This window comes from Protopterus annectens, chromosome 11.part0 (assembly GCF_019279795.1).
Source record: "Protopterus annectens isolate FY-2018-M chromosome 11.part0, PAN1.0, whole genome shotgun sequence".
Lineage (NCBI taxonomy): Eukaryota > Metazoa > Chordata > Ceratodontiformes > Protopteridae > Protopterus > Protopterus annectens.
Window position 1 is genome coordinate 1,155,768,354 of NC_056745.1, and position 18,370 is coordinate 1,155,786,723.

The 18,370-nt window shown below is 41.1% G+C and overlaps 1 protein-coding gene across 1 annotated transcript in view; it reads right to left on the reverse strand.

Annotated features, from left to right (window-relative positions):
* DNAJC2 (DnaJ heat shock protein family (Hsp40) member C2) overlaps nt 1-18,370 on the reverse strand; it is a 1,234,748-nt gene that overhangs the window by 503,664 nt on the left and 712,714 nt on the right. Inside the window, exons 13-15 of the mRNA XM_044088515.1 lie at nt 6,148-6,297; nt 5,959-6,047; nt 5,812-5,881 (exon numbers count right to left, since the gene is read on the reverse strand). Of these exons, the coding sequence (XP_043944450.1) occupies nt 5,812-5,881; nt 5,959-6,047; nt 6,148-6,297 (309 nt within the window). The remainder of the gene's footprint in view (nt 1-5,811; nt 5,882-5,958; nt 6,048-6,147; nt 6,298-18,370) is intronic.

Sequence of the window (18,370 nt, forward strand, 5' to 3'; positions counted from 1 at the left end):
AGCCAAACAAATTCAGGGGGCTGGAAGGAGGGTAACCAGGACTGCAGCAGTGAATACACTCGAACATCTACATTTATGGTAAGTGTACACAACTGTATTATGTTCTTCATTTTTCACTGTTGCCGTCATTACATTTGGGTAGATTCCCAAAGCTAAGGATGGGAGGAGGAATTTAGATAGCATTAGAACCAGCTATAAGGCCCTGCAAAACTGCAGTGGAAAAGCCAGCTCTGGATTTAGAGAAAATTGGCAAATGGTAATGCTTGGTGAAAGTAAGTACAGAACTCCAGGTAGCAGCTTCTAGGATGTCCCTGGTAGGAATGCCTCTGAGAAATGCTGTAGAGGTAGATGCAGCCCTGGTTGAGTGGGATCTGATCCCCTGTGGGATAGGTTTTCCATGGCGCTTATAGCAGAAGTGAATGCAATGGCCTATCCATTTGGAGATAGTTCGCTTTGAAATAGCCTTCCCCTCTGTCCCTGCAACAAATGCCACCAGCAGTTCAGATTTCCTTTGAGGTTTAGACCTGTCCAAGGAGAATCTAAGTTGTCTGTGCACATCTCAGGAGTTCAGTTTCTGTTTCCCTTTGGTCTGTGGATAGGAAAGAAGGTAGGCAAATGAATGGACTGATTAAAGGCCACACTGGATACCATCTTTGGCATGAAAGAGGGATTGGCCCTGAGGGATACCCTGTCCAAATGAAAGATGATGAAAGAATCCACTGTCATAAGTGCCTGTAATTCAGATACCCTTCTTGCTGATGTGATGGCTAAAAGGGAAGCTGTTTTCCAAGAAAGGAATTTTAAATCTGCAGTAGCAGCTGGCTCAAAAAGAGGAAGGGTGAGTTTCTCAAATACAAAGTTAATGTCCCAGGCTGGAGTTGGAGATCTCCTGGGTGGACTTATATTTCTGGCCCCTCCGAGGAACTGCTTGAGCAGTGGAAGAGAGAAGAGGGGAGGTTCTGTGTTGTAATGAGCTGAAATGGCTGAGGCGTGAATTTTTATTGAGGAAAAAGACGGGCCCTTGTGAAGCATCTCAGTTAAGTATTGTAAAATCTGAGGTACACTGGGCACTGCTGGGCTCATCCCTTGAGACTGGTTCCAGGCACAGAATCTTTTCCATTTTTCAGCATAAGATTTTCTAGTACTAGGCCTCCTTGCCTCTAAAATTACATCCATCACTGGTTTACTGTGGGATGGTAAAGGAGAGCTTAGGTAATTAGCCATGCTGCTAGGTTAAGTGTTTGAAGCTGAGGGTACAGAATCTGGTTCTCCTGCTGAGACAATAGGGTAGGAAGTCTGAGGCAGGTATCATGGGGCCAACAGTGACATGGTGCGCAGGAGGGGGTACCAGTGTTGACGTGGACAGGCTGGTGCAGTCAAAATCATCCTTGGTTTGTCTTGTTTGATCTTAATAGTACTTTGGAGAGCAGAGGCAGAGGAGGAAAGGCATAAACTGATAGGTTTTTCCAGTTGAAGGACAGAGCATCCACTTTCCAAGCTTGTCTGTGGGAAGTCCTTGCACAAAATTTTTCCAATTGATAGTTCTGGGGGGAGGCAAACGGGTCTATATCTGGGCTCCCCTATTTGCTTGTCAACATGTTGAAAATCATTGGTTCCAGTTTCCAATCGTGTGGGTCCATGAGGGTTCTGCTTAGTCCATCTGCCAGTGCATTTAGTTTTCCTGGCAGGAATTGAGCTTGTAGATGTACTTGGTAGCTCAAGGCTGTGTTCCACAAAGCCATGGCTAGTCTGCAGAGGGAGTAAGAAAGTATACCCCCTGCTTGTTTATGTACCACATAACAGTGGTGTTGTCCGTCTTTACCATTAATTGTCCTGGAAGAATGTAGTCCTTGAAAGCTGTCACAGCATTCTGTACAGCTAACATTTCTTTATGATTGATGTGAAGGTACATTTGAAATGGGTTCCATTTGCCCTGAATGCACTTCCCTGCCAGGTGCGCCCCCCCCCATGCATAGTCTGATGCATCTGTTGTTAGGGTTTGGGTGGCATGGGGTAGTGTGAATGGTAGACCCTTGTTTTGGTGGCAGGCCTCTGCCCACCAAAGGAACTCTAGACGTAGACAAGGAATGATAGGAATAATTGCTTCTAGATCCTGAGAATGTTGACACCATAGGCTTTTTAGATACCATTGTAGTTTCCTCATATGTAGTCTTGCATATGGAATTAGAAGAATGCAGGAGGCCATGAACCCAAAGGCTTGTAGTATCTGGCTTGCAGAAAGCAGGGATTTTGTGACCACTTGTTTGAAGTAGGTTGTCAAGTGAATTTGTTTCTCGAGCATGAGGAAAGCCATCTGGGAAGTTGTATTCAAGCTTGCTCCCAGGAATATAATTTGTTGACAGGGTACCAGGTGTGATTACTTTTCGTTTATGGTGTACCCCAGAAAGGTTAGTACCCTCTGTACAAAAGCCAGATGATTCAAAAGTATGCCCTGGTTTTCTGCCTGAATTAGACAATCGTCCAGGTATTGGCATATTTGAATATTTCTTTGCCTGCAAAATGCAATGACTGGAGCTAGGCACTTTGTGAATACCCTGGGCGCAGTAGATAAGCCAAAGGGCAGTGCAGAGATCTGATAGTGCATGTAGCCTGATTTGAAGCGTAGGTATCTTTTGCAAGATTCCCTGATTGTGACGTGCAGGTATGCTTCCTTTAAATTTAGTGTTGCCAATCAGGCATCTTTGCTTAGCATAGGAAGCAACTGGTGAAAGAGTCAGCATTTTGAATTTTGGAATCACCAAAAAGGTGTTTAGAGTAGGCAGGTCCTGGATAGGACGCCATGAATTGTCTTTTCTGGGTACTAGGAAAAATCTGGAGTAGAAACCTTGTCCCTTTTTCTCTTCCGGTACCAACTGAATAGCCCCTATGCTTAAGAGAGAGAGTACTTGCTTTTGGGCCTCTGCCCACTGCTTTGGAGGTAGAACCGGCCAACCGCTTGGAGTTGGTGACGTGTGGAAGTGAAATCTGTATCCTTGGGACACTATTTAATATCCATTTGTCCTGGGTAGGGAGTCCCCAGTTCTTTGCATGAAGTACAATCTTTCCCCCCAAAGGGGCAGTCAGTTGAGAAGTGCTTGGAAGTTTTAAAAAGAAGTCAGTGAGACAGTTTACCATAGGGGGGAGTTTTATTACTCCCAAATTTGGAAGTGGAGGCCCCCCACTGCTTAGTCCTGTGCGTCCCCTGGGACTGAAGCCTGGGTGCTCTGCTGGGCCTGGGTTTGGACTGAGAAGGTGTGGAAGAGGCAGGAAACGACCAATTCTTAGAAGGCCAATGCCTACTAAATCTTGGAGGCTTGTACTTGTAAAAGTCTTTAACAGTTTGCATAGATTTAGCTTTTCCTCCATCTTTTTAATAACGTCTTCTCCCTTGTTGCCAAACAGGTGGCCCTGATTTAAGGGACCATCCAGTAATTTTGCTTTAACATGATCTGGCAAGGATTGCTCCTTAAGCCAAGCATGCCTTCTAAGTACAGACCCAGTTACCACAGCCCTGCAAGATGCCTCTAGTGAATCAAAACCACATTGCAATGTATGTTTACCAACTTGTTCAGCAGAATGCATAAAATCCTGAAAATCCTTATTTTCAGCACAATCAGGAGTCAACATCATTTTCTGTTTAAGCAATCCAATAATATGCAGCTGATACTTTAACATATGAAACTGGCAATTCAAGGCCCTAATGGCCAAAGCTGCAGAAGTGTATACCTTCTTACCCCATCTATCCATCGCCCTGGAGTCTCTATCAGAGGGGGTAGGATTTTTGGCAGTAGTAGCTTTAATGCCCTTGGGTCCCTGTGAAATGGTTTCAGGATCCGCAGTAGGATTTTTGAAAAGGAACTTGTGAGAGTCAGGAACCCTGTAATATCCATCAGGCTTTTCTGGAAGCAGGAGGTAAAGAGTCAGGAGCCATGCTAGATTCTGAAAAGGCGTCATCAACAAAATGTCCAGTACAGGAGGTATAGCTAAAAGCCTGTGCTGGGGCAGGAGTAAGAAATCCCTAAGCCTCTTTTTAGAATCAGAGAAATCCTGACTTTCCCAATGAAAAAGCTCCCTGAGAATATGCAAGGTTTCACCAAAAGAGAAATCCTTTGGGGGGGGGGGGGGCAGAGGGAATAAAGTCCTCAGCATCAGAATCCTCAAAGGTAGATAAGGGTAAATCCTGGTCATCAGAGGAGAACAGAAATTTCAGAATCCTGGTCAGAAGTATCATAAGCAAACTCAGTCCTAGGTCTCTTATGGGGGGAAAGGTTGGCTTCCCCTGATTAAAGTAATAAGGTCTTCAGTCATTCTTATCATTTATTCTTTAGGAATAGAGGCTTGACCATGCGGTCTGGGCGTCAGTTTTCTAGGCATGGTTCGAGTTTTAGGCCTTGAAGAAGATGGCACCGGTTTAATACACAAGTCAGTAGGTCTGAATACACCCTCAGAAGCCGGTGCCTGCACAGCGGCTCCGGACCCATTCAAGGTAGGGACAGTTGATGCATCTTGCGGTATACCGGACTCCGAATGGGTCTCAGTAGAGGCCTGCAAATCTGAAGTAGCGGGTATCAGGGGCTGCAAAAGTGCCTCACTGAGTACCGGCAAACTGGGCAGCCTGTCTCTGTCTTTATCTTTGCGTGTCTTCGGAATGTCGGTAGTCGGATGGCTTACCAAAGGCATATCAGGATAATTGAACCGGGCACCAAAAAATTTATAAGCGCAAATATACAGACGATGGATAGTTCATGGTTTAAATAAGGCACAAAACTGACAGCGAGGTACGTCATGGTCAGGGCCTAGGCAAGGAATACAGTACAAATGAAAATCTTTATGAGGTATTTGCTTTCCACAAGATATGTAATTATTTACTTTTACTGACATCGGTTTAGAGCAAGAAAAAGTTTCCCCAATGGGGTACTTCGCTTTTAGTTGAAGACTTCGGTTCTGAAACTCGAAAACGAAAATTTCAGGAGTCGGCCGACCGGCACTTGCGAACGGTTTCTGCTTCGGGCACCGCATGGCAAGAAAGACTGATGTAATGACGTCAGCTGCATGTTTTATACCCCTGACGACCTGACGTCACGGAAGAAGAGACAGCAACCGACGCAGGACCCAATACTTTGTTAATCAGGCCGTCTGAGGGCTACCTGCGAGCAGATAACCCAAATGTAGTGACTGCAACAGTGAAACATGAAGAACATCGTGTGCGTGCGTGTGCGAGAGTGACATGATCAACTGGAGGTGTTGAGCACTTTGATTTCTGCCTAAATGGGACTGTAACTGATAGGCAATTAAACGTCAGTAAGAATATTAGCTGTCAGGCTTCTAAAATGAAGTACATCTTAATATAACTGTAGTTCACTTTATTCTTTGAAAATTATCAACCAAGAAAAGTCTCAGCTCCACAATGAAAGAACAGTGGCTTAGCTCAGCATCACAGGCGTTTAACAAAAATGTTCCACATTAGAATAATGCACTACACAAAGTGCAGTACAGTCAACAGTCAAGAAGGATTCCCAGCAAATGCTTATTTAGAAAGCACATTCTACAACAGGCAATTGAAATGAAGATGCAATAAACTGATAAAATGTTGAAATTCAGAAAAATTTAGCCAGAGAACACTGGTAATGGAAACTATACATTTCTATTGATATCAGAGTCATGGGATGGGAAGTGATAGTTGAAAGAGAAAAAAAATACTACTAAAATACAGAAAACTTTCACAAGAAGGCTGAGTGTTTAGTAGACGCAACAAGGTTAACAAAACATAGATTGTAATATCATTAAAATGAAAATAACTTTTATTCTTACCTCTTTTTCCACTGCAGCTTTTGCATCTTCCTTGGTTGCATACGCCAGTACTTCATTCAAAGACTGCAAACTACAAAGCAAAATTAGCTTAAAGCTTACTTAAAAATTAACTTTCAGGGTAAAAGCAATCAAAATATTGTTCAGTACCTTGAAAGTTCAAGACGATCACACAGCTTCTCTACCTCCTCCATCATCTTAACACTCTCTGCCTCTTCATTAAAAAAGTAATTCCAGTTCTAGAACAAAACAGAATTTACAGTGAAATTAAGGAGATGGATGGACACATATGACAGATAACTACATTTATTCAGAAACATCCTTTCCTCACTAGTTTACCTTGCAGAAGACTCGTAACTTTTGCCTCTCTTTTTTAATTGCTTTTTTCTGGGTTTCCTTTTCTTTTTTCGCTTGTATGGCTTGTTGTCTGGCTTCTTCATCTTCCTTTTCTTTAGCTAACCGTGCTGCTTCAAGTTCTGCTTGCTTTTGCTGCAGGAAGATGAATAAAATACAGAAATTTACACCATGATAGATCTCAATTATCAGCCATGTAACACATAAACAAAAGAAATGTAAAATAAACTAGGTACAACAAAAGATCCAGATATCCAACAGCCTAATACAGAAAATAACAGAACTGCAATGGGAAACAGCCCCTATGCATTGTCTTTTTTTTTTACAAAAGGAATAGTTAAAACTGATTACCACTCACAGTAACACACAAACTTTAGATTCCTAGACAGTGAGTAAAAATGTCAAAATGACCAACACAGAATCTTAATACTGACATTGTGTGTCATAGTTCTTGAAATCAGGCACCTATAAGGATACCCAATAAAAACAATCAAATAGGACTTATCTTCGGCAATGCTGACTTTTAACTTAACACCAAAAGACAGAAAATGTTTCATTTGAAGTGAATGGGTCATGCATTTCATTAGTACTCTAGAATTAATCCAATTTAACATTATCCCAGTTATTTTCTACCTTTATCACAAAGATGTAGTTTATTACCCAGAAACCGTATCTTGCATTTTCTTTGTATCCATTTTCCATGCAACAGTCAATGAAGGTCTCACCACTTTTCTTACTCATATCTCACTTTTTTTTTTGAGAAAGGAATTTGTCTCACCCTCCATTTTGTAAAGAGGAGTCAGAAACTATCTTGTTGATGTCAGTGTTATGAAGAACACAGTGGCTTAAAGGCACACTGCAAATTAGTGGAGAAACCTCTGTAATATGAAGACTGATGAGCTACAATGCAACACTATGTAACTAAACATGAATTACTCTCATCTTTGGCCAGTGAGGCATTGCTTTGAGCAATGCAAACACAGAAGATTATGGGCAGTATGAAATACATTATCATTTGCCTTGTCAGGTCTTGGCAATCACCAAAGGAGGATCTGCAGAACTGCTAGATGGCCCCACAACTTTCACTACTAAAGCTGGAGTGTGGTGATAGAGCTATAAACTGTTAACCCTTTAACTACAAGCTATCGTCATTAGGACTGTCCCCAAAATGATGACTACTGTGGCTACCTTTGCACCCCTGAATAAAAACTCACATCTAAAATGGCACAAAACATTCTCATGAAAATTTTCAAGAATTGTTGTGCGACAATGACATATAAACATATATAATACACTGTGTTCTTGGCTCCAAAGGCAAAAAAACAAACAGCAAGCTCCTGAAATTTAATGGGAAAAATTTTGGCACATCATTTTTGTACCACCACATTTTGAACAACATTATTTTTATGTAAAAATATACATGCTATCCCTGAGCATGCACACTTCTGTATGTAGAACCCAAATAGTTATTGTCTACATATACCCAATGTCTTATTTTTAATGGCTTGCCTTTTTGTAATACTTTGGACAAAATAATTTCCTTTTCTTCATAGGTTTCAGACTTTACTACTGGCATTGGGCTTTTTCTTGCTGAACTGGAAACAAACACAGGGTGTGCCCTCTAATTCTCCTGAAAATAAATCCATTCCCATTTAATGACTTGTTCTCTCATAAATTATATGCATTTTTCACATTCATATTTTTCTTGTAGTTCAGTAAACCTCAGATTATCTCTCTTGAACCAGTCTGAGTGCAGTTAGTGTTTTTCTACCAACTCTTCTTATTTTGCTTCATATGAAGCCATTTTCTCTTAGCTTCTTTCTTCTGGACATCTGCACATATGGAATGGTTCCGTCTACTTCTTCAATCTTCATTTTGCTTTTTATGAAATCCTCTCACATGCTGATTTTCTTGAGGACTTCAGTCTGTCTACTTTTTTTTTGCAAAGCAATAGCTTTTGTTTTGCCCTCTGTATTATGCTCACTACTGTTGCCTTTTTCAGTTTTGTAGGCTTTTCAGCTGTGGTTTTCCTTGCTTTTTCTTATTTTTTCCTCTGACATGACAATTAAGACTCCTTTACTTGTCAGGAAACCAATTTTTCTATTTTTAGTGACAACTGTCAACAAACTGAACTTGTTTACAGAGACCTGTATGGAGACAGAAAAATGTCAACCTTGTTTTAAGAGGGTGTCATATCTATTCCATACCAGAAGTCACTCCTTTTCCAGTGTTGAAAATATCAATTATTTTGCATTAATTTTTAACTGTTGCTTCTTGGTATACATGAAATTCTTCAGAAGACAAATAAGGTGACTCATTATTCCCATTGCTCTAAGAACTTGCCACAGTTTGTTAATGTCCACAAAATTAAAGTTAGAACAGCTGAAACAAATATTTCCTGGATTCTTCTCTCTTATCCAGTGAATGTCTCCAAAATCTCTACCTTTTCTAAAGCTAGCCTCTATATCTTGCAGCTCTCATTCTATATGTTAGAATCTAGCTTACAGGATATGACATATTACCTTGATAGCACGTGAAACCAGTACACCTATTCAATAATTTTAGCAGTCTTTAAATGCATCCACTTTTACTATGTAATATTGTTTGCCAAAACTCTGTTATGCAAAATGTTTTATTAATTGCCACAGTGTTAAATAAAATCCATATATGCACAGTCAATATACTAGTAGAATCTGAAATGTTTCTTGGATACCAGCTCCGCAATGTAGAAGGATAAAGCCCAGACTATGACACAGATGACCAGAATTTGACTAGCAACTTGGGCAACTGCTGGATCTGATGGATGGGACAGAAATGACAAGACATCAGCTTGCTTGCCTCTTTTGGGGCGGGGTGGGGGTACTGCTTTACATGCTGATACAGGGCATTATGTGTATTTGCTGTACGTATAGCTGACATATGTTGTAACACCCTGTCTTTCAATCTACAATCAACAGACCAACAGGAACCCATATTTTGTTTTAAATATAGTAAGAATTTAAAGGATTTGCTCTGTACAGACCAACAGGGGGTTAGGAAACCTATCATGGGGCGACAAGGGACATTCCCTGTAGACACTGCAAAGCTTGCCAGTATATTAGACATAACAACACATTCATCCATCCACTGTTTGGAAAGAGCTATTCATTGAAAAAATATGCTGATTGTTGGACCAGCAATATTATATACTTGGCTGCAATGTTGTTCATTTTTTGTCGGTAAAATGAATTGCAGATTGAAAGACAGGGTGTTACAACATATGTCAGCTATATGTACAGCCAATACACATAATGCCCTGTATCAGCATGTAATGCAGTACCCTGGGCATGTATTTTATGGTTTTGCCGATTATTCATCAAACGGGGGGGATTTGAGAAATAAAATATATATAGTGAAACTAGATGGATAATCAATATGGGTGCTGAGAGAGCACCTGGCCTGAATAGTGTCATTCCTATCAAGCCTTTTTTAAAAAAAGAGGACGGCTTTTTCCTGAGTCTTTGATTGGTTATGTATTTTTAAAGGTGTTCAAAACTTTTGTATGTTGTCTGAAGAAGGATTTTAAACCTGAAAGCGCTAATCTACTGCATTTTATTAAACTACTGTTTTTTATCAGCCTGGTGGTCCGGATAGTCTGTTTTTGCTGTTGGAATTTGCTGTGAAGCTGGACCTTAAGTGCAAAGTCTAGAATTGTGTTTTTTTTAACCTTAGACATAAATGAGGGGTTTGTGTGCAGGGAAGCCCTGTCCTTGTGGAAGGCCAGAAAGGGTGGGGATACCTAAGTTAACTCAGTTTTCCAGGAGCAGTACTGTAGAGAAGCTGAGGAAGCTGGCTCAAAGGGTGGGAGAGGTGGCTTTTCAAAAACAAAGTTAAGGTCTCAAGGAGGTGGAATAGGTTTCCTGGGAGGTCTAATATGTAGGACGCCTTTAAGAAATGTTTAGCCTCAAATCTGCTTGGTAAGGGGGGAGACAGAGGCAGACAGGCAGATGTGGCTGACAGATGGGCTTTCACCGAAGAGTAAGCCAAGCCAAGCCAGTGTTGAGCAATTTACACAAATAAGATAAAAACAGTGGAATTTCTACTGTCAAAGGGGCCTGGTTTCATTTCAGACACCAGACTAAAATCTCTTCCATTTGGCCAAATAAGATTTTCTGGTATTTGGTTACCTGGCCTCCTGCAGGACCTGTAAGCACATCCTCAGAAAGTAAGTGTCTGAAGGGAATTAGTACCCTATCACCCACAGGGTCAGCTGGAGAATCAGCAGGTGGGGATGGATGAGGGTCCCATTGTCTTGTGTGAGAAGGTCCACTCTGTGAGGTAACTTGTGGTGACTGCCCTTGGTTAAATGCAGGAGTAGAGGGAACCAGAGCTGTCTTGGCAAAAAGGGAGTCACCGGCAAGCTTTTTGGTTTATTCAGCTGAATTTTGGACAGAGCTTTTGGAATGAGGGGAAGCAGAGGAAATGCATAAAGAAACATCCCCTTCCAAGAGAAAGAAAGGATGTCCACTTTCCAGACCAGAGGGTAAGGCTCTCTGGTACACTTTTGGCTGACATCAAAGATTGAAACAGTACTAATTTCATGAACTTTAATCATACTTTGACTTAGGAATGGGGTCCATTCCCATCATGGTATTAGAAACCCAAAAGATTTGGAGAAATTAGAAATCATACAAAACTGTGGAAGTTGTCTGTTCATGAGGGAGGCAAAGAAGTCTGTTTCAGGAATACCCCACTGGTGGATAATGTCCAGAAACACATCCGTTTGAAGCATCCATTTGTGGGATCGTGTTTGGGACCTGTTCAGGTAATCTGTCACATGATTCTGTAAAGATGGGATGTACACTGCCTGAAGGGTCACCTGGAATTTCATTGCCAGCTCCCAAAACCTGAAGAGCTAGCCTGCATAATAAGTATGATTTTGTCCCCCCCCCCCAACCCTCTATTTGTTCACATACCAGAAGACTATCATATTGTCTGTGAACAGCTTTAGAGGTCCTGAGTGGAATAGGGGATGGAAGTTCCGCACGGCCAACAGCGGCATCCTCATCTCCCTTACACTGATGTGTTCCTTCAGCTGAGAGAGAGAGACCAGACCCCTTGTGATTTCAGGTGTCTGAATATTGCTCCCCAGCCTCAGTCTGAAGCATCTGTGAAGATTTCTTGGAGAGGAGCAGTAAAGTGCTGGTGTTGCAGCCAAACTAACTTTAGATACCACTGGCATTTTCTCATGTAGAGCTTGGCTAAGGGAAGCACGGGAATGGTGGATGCCATGAGGTTCAAGACCCTGAGGAGCTTTCTGGTTGTAATGTGATGAACCAGCAGAAGATTTTTGAAGTAAAGGGTGAGGTCCTGTACCTTTTGTGGGAGTAGAGAGACCTTCATAAGATGTTTGTATTCTGTACTCCAGGAAAATCTGATCCTGTGAAGGGGTGAGAACTGACTTTTGTAAGTTTATGGTGAACTCCAGACTTTGTAAGAGATTGATGGTAAAGGTGATATTTCATTCCAACTCCTCTGTGGAGGTAGCTAGAAGGTGGAGGTCATCCAGATAAGGAAAAATGTGTATTCCCTGAAGTCTGCAGTGGGCAATCACAGCAGCTAGGCATTTGGTTACGACCCTTGGTACGGTAGAAAGTCCAGAAAGTCCAAAGAGCAAGGCACAGAACTGAAAATACCATAATGATATAGAGAAGTGTAAAAACTTTCTGTAGTTGGGATGGATGGGGGATGTGCAGATATGCATCCTTGATATCCATGGTAATCATGAAGGCTCGAGACAGAATAAATGGGAACAAAGTCTGGAGGGTCAGCATGCAGAAGATGGGTACCCCTTAGAAAGGTATTGACATGGGACAGGTTGAGGATGGGTCGCCAGGGACCTTCCTTCCTGGGCACCAGGAACAAGCTGAAAAAAATCATCTCTCTATTTGGTTTTCAGAACACTTTGGATGGCTCCTTGGTTCATCAATTCTAACAGAACCTCTGGGAAAAGGGCAGTTGCTCCCTGGGAGGTTGAGGGATGACCCTGAAGGAGGGTTGAAGGTCCCATACCATAAAGTACTCTTTCCGAACAATGGAAAGGACCCAGGATTCTTGGATTATGGTTTCCCAGGCTGGTAAGGACAGGGAAAGGCATTGGGAAAATGGGATGTGTCTGTGTGTGGGGGGCAGTCAAAGAGGGGACAGTTTGTCAGGATAGACCCACTTTGGTGGCAGAGTTGCCAGAGGGGCCCTAGGCTGTTGTGGTCTCCTGTCACTTTTTTTTCTGGGTTATGTTGATGTGAATGTCTACACACAAACAGGTTTTGCAGGATAATTTCTTTGGAACTTGAGTAATGGGAAAACAAAATGTGTTTCAGTTCTTGCAGTTCCTTACCATTTTTCTGCAATGATCTGAACATGTTAGCAGCTACAGGGCCAAACAAGGCAGAGCTGTCCAAAGGAGCATCCATAATTTTAGCTTTTATGTCCTCAGGTAAGGGCTGGAGCCTTATCCAGATGGAACCGTTCTGACAGAAGCTTCTGTAGCATCATAACTGCATTTTATGGTGTGGCATGCTGCTTGAAAAGATGCACCAAGCAAGGAAGTAGTCAAGGTTTTATTTTCTGCGTTAGGTAAGTTTACAATTACCTGTGAAAGTTGGGACATAAGCTATAAGTGAATTTGGTTATGTTTGTTTGGTAATTTATGGCCCTAAACACTAGAGTGGTAGACATGTACACTTTTTGCCTAGTCTAGCCAGGGTCCTGCTATCCTTATCTGATGGTAGTGGGGTACTGGAGGGCAGCAATCTTGATGGCTTGTAAGAAGCCACAGAAGGGCATCTGAAGAGAAACTTGCAGTCCTCTGGGCCCTTACAGAAGCGGTTTGACTTCTTGGAGGCAGGTGGGTAGGAATGTGGTGCCTGTGAAGCAGAGGCAAAAGCATCGAGAAAGGCAGGCAAGACAGGAGGAATAGCAGATGGGCTAGGCGATTCCACCTGTAGTAGCTCATAGTATCTTTTTTTGTACTTCAGATACTTGGGTGCTATCCCATTTAAAATGGGATCTCATTTCAGTCAGTCTCTCTCCAAATGAAAGGTCTTCCATAGGTGAATCTGCTCCATTGGATTCGTCTTCTGGTGAGGCATAATCGAGAGGGGAAGGAATCTGAAGAGTAGGCCAGAGATTCCTCCCCCGAGGATGCTACTTCCTCTGAAGAAACCTCTTTCCTAGTCCTTTTAAGTGGAAAGGGAGCTGTATAGACTGGAGGATACCTAAGGGACACATTGGAATGGCCCTGAGTGAATTAGCGCCAGTCTCCAACAAGTTCTTTAGCTGGGGATAAAAGTTTGGTTTTCTATTTACTTTTACCATGCAAGTCTACCTTATGTAAGGAAGGAGGCCCTGATGTTTGCCTACATTCTATCAGATCAGATTTTACCTCTTCCCTTACCAGGATCTGAGGACTCCCCTTAGGGCCTTCCATAATCACAAGTTGCGGTTCCCCTCGGACATCTGAAACAGATACCTGCTTGGACTCTGCAGATGTGCTTATGCTTGAATCCAAGGTAGCCTGAATGTCAAGCTTGACCTGTGGATCTGAAGTGTGAACTGGTCATGTCTCCAAGCTGCTCTCCACCTCGAGAGATGTTGATATCCAGAGGCTCAGCAGAAGGTTCATGCCTTTGCTTTTTGGCCTTCCACTTCAAAATCATCTCACTCTTGGGCCCAGAGGATCCTTCCATAGCACTTTTTACTAACAATTTTAGGCAATAATTCTCTAGCTAGGTAGCTAAAGAGGATAATCTACTCCTTAAGGTCTTTGGGACAAACACCTGACAAACAGAGCAGTTTTTGTGGTCGTGGATTGGGCCTAGGCAGAACAGGCACTGGAGATGGCTATCCTTGTGTGGAATTTGTCATCCACACTGGCACTTGCCCCTCTTGGATGACACGAACCTTAACCAAAGAGAGTAACAAATTAGTCAAAGAAAAATTCCCTAACACGACACTTATCTGAAGTTTGAAGAATTGTAAATGACTCGGAGTCAGACCATACGTTGGAATCTGGCGGCAGAGAAGTTCTCAGGATGATGCATGTGCATGTCACTTTTATGGCCAACATATGATCGCAGCCTACGTGTGACATTCCACAAACCCTACAATAGTAAGTCTTTGGTATACTGGCCGACATTGGGTTTCCTACTGCGGGGAACTCCCTCATGTAATGAATACTGCAACTGATGAACAGAAGGACATCAACACATTACACCATTTTTTAAACGCCTTTAATAAAACATCACTTAAGACATGAGCAAAAAATGATTCATGGAAAAGAAAATAAACCATAATAACATTTTTCTATTTAAAATGATTTTACAGGTTTTCTTTCTTTATAACTATTGTCTTTCAGCCAAATCTTACATAAAATCACTCAATTCATGCCTTGGCTTAAACCCCACTCCTCCTCTTGATTATTCTGTATGTATTGTTCACATAAATTCCATTTATTTTTATGTAATTTCCTCCTCTCCTTTTCTAATGATCCCTCTTTCAGTTATATTCAATATTTGAAATATACCTGGTTTAGATTTCGATTGCCATTTAATAACTGTTTTTCTGGCAGCCAAAAGAATTAAACTTAATAAAGTCTTACTATGTCTAAGCTCAAAAGAATCATTTCCATAGTTACAGGCATTTGATCCCATAAATATTTCTGACATACTCTGTAGGGAACTGTGTGAATCTGAAAACTCATTACACTCCCCAAAACATGTTCCCAGTTGCATCTCTCTTGCCCATCACACCTTCAACATTTGTCGTCTGCCTGAGGAAAATTCTTTTGAAGTCTGCTTGGGGTATAAAAATACCTGTGCAAACACTTCCAAGCAAAAATCCTAAACCAGCTGAACTCTATTACATATTTGGGATCCATACACATAGTCTTCCCATTGCTCCCTTGTAAACTGCTTTTCCATTCGCTCTTCCAAACTTTTCTAACCTCCTCTGATTCTTATATTGATCATGCAACATTTTATATACTCTACTAATTATCCCATTTTTAAAAGTAGATAGGTTTGACTAAAAACTCTACCAGAGCAGATCTTTCACTTAGTACTCCCCTACCCCTTTCTCTTTGCCTATCATCTAATATCAAATCCTGATATGGAAGGCAATCGCTTACCTGCAATCAAAACAACTTACTGGTCTTGCCCCCCCTCCCCCATTACCACTTCCTCTTATTTGCTCAAAATACCCTGAACCCTTAGCATATTTTTTCCAATAAATTTAAGACCCCCCAACCTATTTTCCGTACCCTTACATGCAGTCATCCCTAATAACACAGCACTTTCTCCATGTACTGGCTTAGTTCTTAGAATATTTTCTGCTACTTTATGAATATAACATTCTGTATGGTGGTCATTTTTCTCTTTAAGGATCTGGATCAAAAACCCCACTCTTCACTTCTTGAACTCACAGCTTCATCATCATCCCTTTCTACTTTGAAATATAACCTTCTGCTTATGTTATGTATGTGAGCCTTACTATGTAGCTCTAAAATATCCCTTCAAACCAGGCAATCTTAAACTATCTTATCCCACTTAACACTTGTCCTATTTTCTCTCTCACACTAATTCCTTCAGCTGTTTACTTATTGTCCAGAACTTTCCCTCTGGTTGATAAAAATATGCCTGACCTGTATATAAAACTAAAGAAATTAAACATTTTCACTGCTTGTAGCTTCTATTAGATCCATAAACAGCAGCTTCTACTTTCTCAGTTTTCATATTATCTTTTGTTTAATCTCTTCCCAGACAGCCTTAGCTGTCATAACGGAAACCTTTTTAATCCATACTCCTAAATACTTAATCTTATAATGTCCCCATATATATATGGGTACTGCTGAACCATGTCATGTGTGGGTATAGAATTTGGGGCTATATAACCGTTGCTTTATCTTCATTAATTTCGATCCTGAAAAGACAAACTATCTCAAAATGTTCCATAACGTCGAGATGTCCTTTTCTGGATTTATCAAGCACAAAAGAAAATCAGAAAATAAAGTCAAATTTTCTGGATTATCATACAAATTATATCCCTGAATTTCTGAGACCCTAATTCACTAAAGTGGTTCCAGATATAAAGAAAATAAAGGGGAAATAGCACCCCCTGCCCAGCTCCTCTGTTCAAAACAACTTCAGAGAGGAACCCTATTTTAATTTTTGCCTCCGATCTCTCATATAACCTCTTAATTAACTTTATCATTGCATCAAGGTGTGATGATGTGCAGAATTATCAGCTATGCCAGGAGAAGTAGGGTAGTGGATGTGTAACATATGCCAGCACAGCTAGCTGGAATTTTGTAAATAACTATATATGTCACTTGTATATCAAACTGATTTGTACAGATACTTGTCTTGAAAAATGTATTTGCAAAGTTGACTGCGTTAAAAAAATGTACCAATAGTGAGTCCTAACTGATTTAATGCATATGTTTTAAAGAGGACACTGGAGGAGAAGAGGTTAAGCTCAGCCCCAGCTAACTTTTAGAAAACATATCCTGAAATTAAATTACCTGGTTTAGGCCATAACGATTGTATCTTACAGTTCTGACTGCAGCCAGAGACAAAATCTTTGTGCCAGAGAATGGTTTATTAGCTCCTGTAGAAGAGTGGAAGTGTTCTATGGTTTTATAACTTCCAGATGCTATAACACATCTCAGCAAAGCACTATGTGTGTGTATGGTAACACACATTTGCTAAAGTCTAGTTCAGTTTCTACCAATGGGGTAGCATGGGAACCAGACGTCAGATGACCAGATGTATGTGATGTCATTCTGTAATCTAGGACAAAAAAATGATGTTTTAATATCAGATGCGAGAGAATTTTTATAACACACTGTTTCTGGAACCTGACAAAGAGGGAAGACCACTCACCTACTTCATATCTTGCCTTGCTCTAGTATGTGAACCAGGGAATAGTAATTTTTCACATCAGTCAGGAAAATATAGTAGAATTAGTTAAGTACTGTTCTTCTGTATCTGTGTGAATCTATTCATCTGTGTTACTTTAATATTTCCTGTGACTGAAACTCTGGTGTTTATTATAAATAGATACTTTAGTATTTTATGTTATTTTATTTATTATTATTAAATATATTTAAACTTTTCATTGAGAGTACTGATATCTATTTGGTGACAGCTATGGCTGCTCCTGAAAGCTTTGCTGTTGGTCAAACTACCATTTGTATTAATATTAATTTCACTCAATATAATTTGGGTACCCTTGTAAGACACTTAGAATAGCTGGCTTGGGAGTGTCTGGTGGCAGTAACTACCTTATAGTCTGGGCAGAAGGGGGCATAGCTAGTAAATGTGTGACAGACTTTCCTAGGTGTGTGTGTGTGTGTGTGTGTGTGTGTGTGTGTGTGTGTGTGTGTGTGTGTGTGTGTGCGCATGCGTGTGTGTAAGAAAATCAAATCTCAAAGAGTGTGTGCGTCAGCTGTTTGGAGCAGGGCACGAAGCACTGGTTTCACAGACAGGGTGCTGAAGGATTTGGCTTGCACACTCGGCTGAGGACTCAACTGTATAGCTGCGCCAGTCTAGTGGGGATCTGGGTTGAGACGGAAAAGCAACCCAAGGGCTGTGCGTGTTCCCTATGTGCTCTTAAGGGAAATTGTGCTTGATGTAGTGAACTACATCTGGAAATACTGGGTTTTTGTTCCAAGTGAACGTCCCTCTCCAGTGTCAGTGGTGAGGATTCAGGCTCCTTGATTACTGGCCCAGAGTGGGGACATCACACAATGAATGCAAGTGTTTCCATTGCTCTGCTCATAAAATCCCAGCTTACTCTGTCGAATGCTTTACCTGCATCAAGACACATCAACAAGAACAGTACTTTCTTACATTCTGCTTCCCTTTGGATCATCACTGTTCCATTAATGTTGTCAAATGTTTGCTTCCACTCCACAAAACCACACTGATCCCTACCTATCAGTTTTGGCAACACCTTTATATCTATACTAATTAAAAGTATGTAAAACACTTTATAATCATGGTTTAAAATTGAAGTTGGTCTATATGAAGCACAGTCTGATGTGACTTTACGTTCTGAGTGAACAGCAACAGGCATCTGACAACAATCTTTACAAACCACAATCACTGCTGATGGATAACTTGTACTTCAAAGAATGTATTTCCAAAAGGTAGGTTCCGAAAGGTTTACG